This window comes from Mus musculus, chromosome 4, assembly GCF_000001635.26.
Source record: "Mus musculus strain C57BL/6J chromosome 4, GRCm38.p6 C57BL/6J".
Classification (NCBI taxonomy): domain Eukaryota; kingdom Metazoa; phylum Chordata; class Mammalia; order Rodentia; family Muridae; genus Mus; species Mus musculus.
In genome coordinates, this window is record NC_000070.6 from 138,304,502 (window position 1) to 138,313,197 (window position 8,696).

Genomic DNA, 8,696 nt, shown 5'->3' on the forward strand with positions numbered 1-8,696 from the left:
TGCCTAGGAAACGGAAAATCTGGAGACGCTAGAGGAGAGTTTGAGAGATGTGGCGGGAGCTAGCCTGGGCGGAGGCAAAGGGCGCCCGGCTTTGTTGATTGGCAGCAGCTACGGAGCTGTCTCTCTTGGATTGGCCCTTTTCCATGGGGGAGGCGGAGCCTCAAGTGCGTTTCGCCAATAAGGTACAGAGACTCGGCCTCCGGAGGGCCACTTCCGGTGGCGTTCCCTGCTTCTTGGTCCGTCCCCGCAGCGGCGTGGGCCGCGGGGCCACGGAGTACCCGGACCGCTTCCAAGTGGTACTCCGCCGCTGCGAGCGGCCATTGGGCGGCCGCGAGGGACGCTTCCGGTGCCCAGGTGCTGGCCTGGGCTGCTGGGAGATGAAGATGGATCCCCGCCTCGCCGTCCGCGCCTGGCCCCTCTGCGGGCTGCTGCTGGCCGTGCTCGGCTGCGTCTGCGCCAGCGGCCCCCGCACCCTCGTGCTGCTGGACAACCTGAACGTGCGGGACACGCACTCGCTGTTCTTCCGCAGCCTGAAGGGTGAGCGCCGAGCAGAGCCGAGGGAATGGCCCGGGTTGGGGCGGAGACGGCAGCCCCCTCCGAGGGCTGCAGCAGGGATTCCTCTCCTGACCGGGTTCCGGGTTTCTTTCCTCCAGACCGGGGCTTTGAGCTCACCTTCAAGACCGCAGATGACCCCAGCTTGTCCCTCATTAAGTACGGGGAGTTCCTCTATGACAACCTTATCATCTTTTCCCCGTCGGTGGAAGGTAAGGGCGCGCGTCGCCCCTCGAAATGGGATTGGGGGGGCTCAGGAGACGGCTGTCTTCTTGTTCCTGGGCATGTTCTGGGTCTTGGGGTGAGTTTCGAAGTATAGTAGAGGAAAATGTTAATTGCAGCTTGGGCCTCGGAGATTTCATCCGTCAAAAAGATACAGCTAAGGATAGAGTGCCAAATGTCACCCGTAGACATTTCGCTTCTGGAGAAGGGGGTTTTCTCTAACAAGGGTCCTGATAAAGAAACTCTTGATTTGACTTGCTTGTGTACAAAGATTTGTCACATTATTAACATGGATTGCTGTAAAAAGTCATTCTGCAGGTCATAAGAATACAAATAGATACATACCCATCAACCCTTAAGGCCTGATGGATGTGTTTTGGCTGACCAACACAAGGCTAGTTGGTATTGGGGGTGGTGGGAAATATGCATGTATGTGAGGTTGTGCACACTTCTGTGGACGTGTAGAATCGGGTCACCTACTCTGTCACACTCCTCACTCCCTTAAGCCAGGGTCTCTCACTGAACCTGAAGCTTGCCATTTTGACTAAGCAGGCTGGACAGTGAGCTCTCAGATCAGTCTCTGCCTCCTGATGCTTGGGTAATAGGCACCGCTTGTCATTCCCAGCCCTTACTGGAGACTTGAACCCAGTGACCGACCTGTGGCTGCCTGCTAAGCCATCTCACCAGCCCTCAGAGACTACTGAATGGAGTGAAGATCTGTAACTTACACTTAACTATTTCTGTCTTACAAGGCAGTTGAGTCCACCACTAGACATTTCTGTTAAGATCTACTGAGCTGAACTTTGTCTCTCTCTTCCATGTGTATATTTGGAGAAGTGTTCTTAACTCCCTTGGGCCTGTGAGTCTGGTGTCCCCAACCGAGAATAGATGACATGAGAGTCTCATATTTTTATCTTGCTGAGATGCTTGCCCTTCCCATAGCTTTAGCCACTTCCTATGTATTTTCACTAACTAGCTATCTCCAGTTCCTTTGGCAATTTTCTTTTCTTTTCTTTTCTTTTCTTTTCATTCATTCATTCATTTTTTTTTTTTTTTCAAGACAGGGTTCCTCTGTATAGCCCTGGCTGTCCTGGAACTCACTTTGTAGACCAGGCTGGCCTCGAACTCAGAAATCCACCTGCCTCTGCCTCCCAAGTGCTGGGATTAAAGGCGTGCGCCACCACCTCCTGGCTCTTTTTGCTTTTTTAAACACTTTAAAAAATATATAACTTAGTTGTTTTTGCTTTACATATATTGGTGTTTTGAATGCATGTATGTCTGTGTGAGGGTGTTGGATCTCCTGGAACAGGAGTTACAGACGTGCTAGGAATTGAAACCAGGTCCTCTGGAAGAGCAGCCAGTCCTCTTAACCACTGAGCCATCTGTCCAGCCTGACAATTTCTTATGTGTGTGTGTGTGTGTGTGTGTTTGTTTGTTTGTTTTGCATGGATATTTGGCCAGCATGTATGTCCCACCATGTTTATGCCTGATGCTTTCAGAGGCCAGAAGAGGGTGGTGGATCCCTTTGGACTGGAATTGCAGACAGTTGTGAGCTGCTGTGTGGGTGCTGGGAATTGAACCCTGGTCCTCTGGAAGAGCAGCCTGCGTGCTTAGTCACTGAGCCGTCTCTCCAGCCCTGGCCGTTTCTTTTGCTTTTTTGGTGAATGTGCTAGGTAGTTTTTCCGTTTCATCTTTGGCCCAGGCTGTCCCTGTCTGGGGTAAGATGTCCCTGCCATTCTCTACTTCAGTTAAACACGGATGGCCTTTTGTTTCCCCTGGCAGCTACTTTGTATTCTGTAGTTCACACAAGAGTGGGTTCTGCCAGCTGTCTAAAGTGCCAGTCCCCCCAGCCCCACCCCCGGCTCCTGCTGTCTCCCTTTAGGTCCCATGGAAAGCCCCTCCCCTGGTGCCCCAGCACCTACTCCTGGTTTAGGATGCTTTCACAGCCTGGCACAGTGCCTTCTGACCTACATGCTACCTGTACCCAGCTCCACCTTGGGACCAAGGAAGTCATGTTGTTCTCCAGCTCAGAATGCTCCATCCAGTGCCTTCCACCAGTCCCAGCCTTCCAATAACTGGCTACCTCACCTCACTCCTGGCCTCCTGTCCAGCCCCGTAGCTCACCCTACCTGGCAGACTTGACACTGCCGTTGTTCACTCTGCCTGTGTGCTCTTCCACCACGCTGCTGCCCGGCTAACCCTTCCATCTTTGCATGTGTCACTGGACAATGGCTCTCCTCACTAACACAGTGTCTCCCTTCCCTCATTTTCCCTTTCATTGTTCCCAGCCCATAGGAAATACTTAGCAAGGAAGTGGACTTAGGTTAAACACCAGACTCACTGTGGAGAGAACCCTAGGGCTCAGCAAGCCACACCTGGTGCTGGTGGCAGCAGTGGTCAGTCACTAAGTGAACTGGACAGAGCCTCAGCGGTCAAATGCTGGGGGCCAGCAAGCCATTTGGGTGATGTTTAAAGCACTGAATGGTTGTGCTGTGGATAATGGGAACAAGGAAGCCGTTAGTGTTAGGCCAGTGAGCCTTACGATCAAGTGAGTGTCGTCTGTGTATTCTGTGGTACTTCCTCAAACAGCTTAGGTGGAGCGACATTGATAGACTACTGGAGGGTGGCCCAGGCATGGTGCCAGCGATGGCGAAGGCGCATCTGAGCATTTGAACAGCAGTACTGTGAAGTGTGGGTGGGGCTGTTGAGCGTTTTTGAGTGAATAGATGTGGCTTGGAATGTGTGCTGTCACGTCAACAGATGTGACCAGGACGCGTTTGGTAATTGCATCTGAGTGCCAGGGCATTGCTTCGATCATGTGGGTTTGTGCCATGTAACAGGTGTGGTAGATTCACCCACCCTCTCATTTTGGGAGCTCTGGCTGCTCTGGGGGGGTCTGTTACCTCCATGCAGGTGTCAGAGGGGGACAGGGTGCCTATAGTGACTGTGTCTGGGGCCTTCTTGCAGATTTTGGAGGCAACATCAACGTGGAGACCATCAGTGCCTTCATTGATGGTGGCGGCAGCGTTTTGGTGGCTGCCAGCTCTGATATTGGTAAGTCTGCCCTAGGAAGTTGCAAGTCTTTGCACCCGTTCCCATGGAGCTCAGAGAGCTTTGCATGCAGGAGATGCCAGCGTGGCACTGGCCGGGGAGGCAATGAGAGATGCAGTGGCCCTGGGACCCTTACGGGTGTGGTATGAATTTATAATCCTAGCAAGCCCGTATAAAAGACACACAGTCCAGGTGTCTTATTTACAAGCCGCGAGCCTAGACTGGGCAGATCTAACATTTTCCCCAGCTGTAGGTCCCTTGTTACTTGTTGCTTCTCCTGTCCTTGTGGTTCTGGGTCATGGAGGCTGCTTCCTCCTCTGTCTCACTGCCTGCAAACCCCTCAACTCAAATCTCCAGTCCCACTTTTCTCCCTCCCCTGCCCAATCACAGGCTCTAGCCTTTTACTGACCAGTGAACTTGTCGAGAAAGTTCACACGGCATCACTTGAGTCCCTGAGGATCTGTTCATTGGGGGGAACCACATCTTGAGGAACCAAAATTTGGTGTTAGAATCTAAGCAGCATCAGAAGAACCCACTATGGGGGAACCAGGAAGTCAGGCAGGCAGTGGGTGGAGTTAGTTTTGGATTCTGGTTTTGAAAGTTCCAAAGTTGCACAGCAGTAGGGAGAGAATTGTATCCTTAGTTCATGCACTGGTCCTTCAGCTCCAGCAGCGGACAGCTCAGGCCTGTTTGCAGCAGTGCTAGACTTTCATCTCAGTGGGTCACTTGGTGGGGTGTGAGGAGGGCAGGTGAGCTCAGGCCTGTCGAACGAAGCCAGTATTGGCTTTGGCTTTGCCAAGTTTGCTAAGAGGGTGTAGGTAGAACCAAGTTGTTAAATCTTTATATGAGGAGGGTGGCTGTCATTTAGCTCCACTACTCATCCAAGCCCTGGAAGTGGTGGCCTGCCTGCTGAAGGCTCAGGGCACCGTGGCTGACCAGGTGAGGGTGAGGTGTGAAGTTGTGGCCTGTGTTATCTGACCTGCCGACCAGGGCTCAGCCAGGCAATCTCTTGGATCTGTGCAGGTGACCCTCTTCGGGAGCTGGGCAGTGAGTGTGGGATTGAATTTGATGAAGAGAAAACAGCTGTCATCGACCACCACAACTATGATGTTTCTGACCTTGGCCAGGTAGGCAGGCTTGTCCCTTCAGATATCTGGATCCCACAGCAAAGCTCAGCTTTGCGTAGAGACCAGCTGGAAGTTGCCAGGACTCCCTGGCCAGGACCTTCTTCTTGACTGTTTGCCTTGTCTGTCCCCTTCGCAGCACACACTCATTGTGGCTGACACTGAGAACCTGCTGAAGGCCCCGACCATTGTTGGCAAGTCATCTCTGAACCCCATTCTCTTCCGAGGAGTTGGGTGAGTATTCAGGGGACCAGCGAGACCCAGAGGGACAAGGGCCACTTGCTGTTTGTGGACATCAAGCCAAATTTAAGGTTGAGAATGTCCCTTCCCCTGGGTGATGCCAGTGAGTCTCACTGTAAATGAGGAGCCCAAGTGCTTGGCTATTGAGAAAGGATCCTTCCAGGCCGGATGCTACTTAGGAGGCTGAAGCAGGGGGATTGGAGCTTCCATGCCAGCCTGGCTAGTGAGACCATATCTTTGGATGGATGGATGGATGGATGGATGGATGGATGGATGGATGGGTGGGTGGGTGGGTGGGTGGGTGGGTGGGTGGGTGGATGGATGGATGGATGGATGGATGGGTGGATGGGTGGATGGGTGGATGGATGGATGGATGATGAACAAATGGGAAAGGGAAGAACTACTCTGGAAATTCCCTAGGGGAGATGGTGTGGGACCCCAAGTCCCGCAGCCACTTCCTGCTCAGTGCTAGGCAGCTCTCTCCTCCTTGCAGAATGGTGGCAGACCCGGACAATCCCTTGGTTTTGGACATCCTAACAGGCTCTTCAACCTCTTACTCCTTCTTCCCAGATAAACCAATCACCCAGGTAAGTAAGCCTCTGCAGGCTCCATGCTCCAGCTCCTGGGCCAAGTGGCAAGCCCAGAGCAGAGCCATGCTGACACTGACATGTCAAACACACGCACATACACATGTCACATACATGAAGCCGTGGGCCATGCTGACCTCGGTGCAAAGGTGCTGGGACCGGGACAGTGGTGGAAACAGTGGGATCCTAGGTCCTCCGTCAGGTGGGCGTGGAAGCAGAGCTATGTCGGTCGGTGTCCAGCTGGGTTCAGCCTGCTGTCCACTTGCTGTGGTGGCTTTGCCGGTACTCTGGTAATGCCCAGGTGACCGCCCTGTTGTGTTTGCAGTACCCCCATGCGGTGGGGAGGAACACTCTGCTGATTGCCGGGCTCCAGGCCAGGAACAACGCCCGGGTCATCTTCAGTGGCTCTCTGGATTTCTTCAGCGATGCCTTCTTCAACTCGGCAGTGCAGAAGGCCACACCCGGTGCGCAGAGGTAATGCCATGGCATGGAGCATGGTAGTGTGTGCTGGCCTGCTGGCACCAACAGGAAGTGGGCTGCAGCCTCTCCTCTCCCTACTCCAGGTATTCTCAGACAGGCAACTATGAACTAGCTGTGGCCCTCTCACGCTGGGTGTTCAAGGAGGAGGGTGTCCTTCGAGTAGGGCCTGTGTCCCATCACCGGGTGGGCGAGATGGCTCCACCCAATGCCTACACTGTCACCGACTTGGTGGTAAGAGGTCCTGGGAGGGCAGTCCTAAGATCGGGGGGCTCAGCACAGGTGCTTAGGGGCGTCCAGAAGGTTGACTGTGTACTTCAGTCTGTCCCTGAGAGTCAGCAGAGATGTGGAGTGGCTGCACAGCAGTGGAGGGAGGGCCTGTTGTGTCTACCTGGCGGGGCAGTCAGCTTTATCGGTTGAGTGACGACACTGCAGTTGGAGCTTTGGGTGGATGTTGCAGGCTGGAGGGGAGGCAGCCTGCTCGCTCACACTTCAGTACCGCACTAAGGACCTCAGGCCCAGGGAAGGCAGAGGTGCTCCAGCTGTTGCCCTGCGAGGAGTGGTCAGCCATGCTCAGTGACTGCGGGCCTCCTGGAGTCCCTGCCACGTCTGGGGTGGGCATTAAGGGCAGTCCTGACCTGGCCTCTCCTCTCAGGAGTATAGCATCATCATAGAACAGCTCTCCAATGGCAAGTGGGTCCCCTTTGATGGTGATGACATTCAGCTGGAGTTCGTGCGCATCGACCCCTTCGTGAGGACCTTCCTGAAGAGGAAAGGTGTGTGTGACTCCTGCCAGAGAAAGCCACTCAGCTGTCACCTGTGTCTGCCACAGGACACACTTCCCCCTGGGAAACCCTCCTGGTTTTGATGTTGCTTCTTCCCCAGGTGGCAAGTACAGTGTCCAGTTCAAGCTGCCTGACGTGTATGGTGTATTCCAGTTTAAAGTGGATTACAACCGGCTAGGCTACACCCACCTGTACTCTTCCACCCAGGTAAGTGAGGGGCAGTCCAGTTTCTGGCCAGTAGGTGTCGCCCTTAGGCCTCCCAGCCACCAGGGCCTGTCATCTGTCCCATTACAGGTGTCAGTGAGGCCACTCCAGCACACGCAGTATGAGCGCTTCATCCCCTCGGCCTATCCCTACTATGCCAGTGCCTTCTCCATGATGGCCGGGCTCTTCATCTTCAGCATCGTCTTCTTGCACATGAAGGAGAAGGAGAAGTCTGACTGAGCCAGAACCTGGGGTCCACACAGTACGGCCGAGGCCATCACGAATGGATCGGTCGGGTTCTGTTTTGTTTTGTAAAGGCCATGGGAAAATGGCACAGCCTTACCTCAGAGGGCGAGGACTATGGGGTGGGGGGCAGGGAACATTTTTTTTTTTCTGTAAGTTTTCCAAGTTTGAATCACTCTGTGGCAATTTTTGTATGTGCAGCCGCCCCCATTTCTAAAATAAAGAGAACCACTGCCCTCACCTGTCACCTGGCCCCATGACACTGATGATGGCAGGGCTGCTGCCTAGGGACACTGTGCCAGAGCCTCCGTGCCTCTCATCTCTCCTCATGGAGGTGGGGATCACACACCCACAGTGTAGTGGAAACTAGACTGACAGCTGGCCTAAGAATTGCTGCTGAAGAGACCCGAGAGGGACTGGAAAGATGACTAGGTTAAGAGCACTGCAGAGGACCCAGGTTCAAGTCCCAGCACCCACATGGCAGCTCACAACCTTCTATAATGGTAGTCTGAGGAGATCTGATGCCCTTTTGTGGCCTCCCAGGAGACCAGGTATTTAAGTGATACATCGTATGTACAGACAAAACACGATATGCATAAAATAAAGAAAACCCCTGTGTTCCTGTTCACTGGCTCTAGGTCCTATCAGTGTTCTTTTAGTTCCTTTGTTTTTGTTTTGTTTCAAGACAAGGTTTGTGTTCCTGTTCACTGGCTCTAGGTCCTATCAGTGTTCTTTTAGTTCCTTTGTTTTTGTTTTGTTTCAAGACAGGGTTTCTCTGTGTGGCCCTGGCTGTCTTAGAACTCACTCTGTAGACCAGGCTGGCCTTGAACTCTTGAGAGATCTTCTACATGCTGGGGTCAAAGGCATGCACATGAGCCACAGCTCAGCCACATCTGTTAAACTGTATGTGAACTGTCTCTGTTAGGGCATGAGACTCATTCCTAATGCAAGACCCTCAGTTCAGCACACTGTGCTCTGCTCTATGCTGTAAACTCACATTTAATATTCCATGGCTCCTGTAAGAAAGGCTGGCACAAGACCCCCAGGTCCCACACCACACCGAGTGCCTGCTGCAGCTCAGCGGCTCTGAGGGATGCATTCCCAGGCCCTGCAGACACACCCGTGCCTTGCACCAGCCCTGCAGACCCTGCCGTAGGAGGATGGTCATAAACAGCATTGCCCTCAGCCTAGAGGGCACATGCCAGGCAATA

General features: G+C 53.4%; 1 protein-coding gene across 1 annotated transcript; it reads left to right on the forward strand.

The window, feature by feature from the left end:
* Positions 1-236: 236 nt before the first annotated feature.
* Ddost (dolichyl-di-phosphooligosaccharide-protein glycotransferase) lies at positions 237-8,118 on the forward strand. Its single transcript, NM_007838.3, has 11 exons — positions 237-537; positions 654-764; positions 3,742-3,828; positions 4,849-4,952; positions 5,089-5,183; positions 5,683-5,776; positions 6,102-6,250; positions 6,340-6,487; positions 6,909-7,029; positions 7,139-7,245; positions 7,333-8,118. The coding sequence occupies exons 1-11, from the start codon at positions 378-380 to the stop codon at positions 7,480-7,482; spliced, it is 1,326 nt and encodes a 441-aa protein (NP_031864.2). The 5' UTR covers positions 237-377; the 3' UTR covers positions 7,483-8,118.
* The last annotated feature ends 578 nt before the right edge of the window (positions 8,119-8,696 follow it).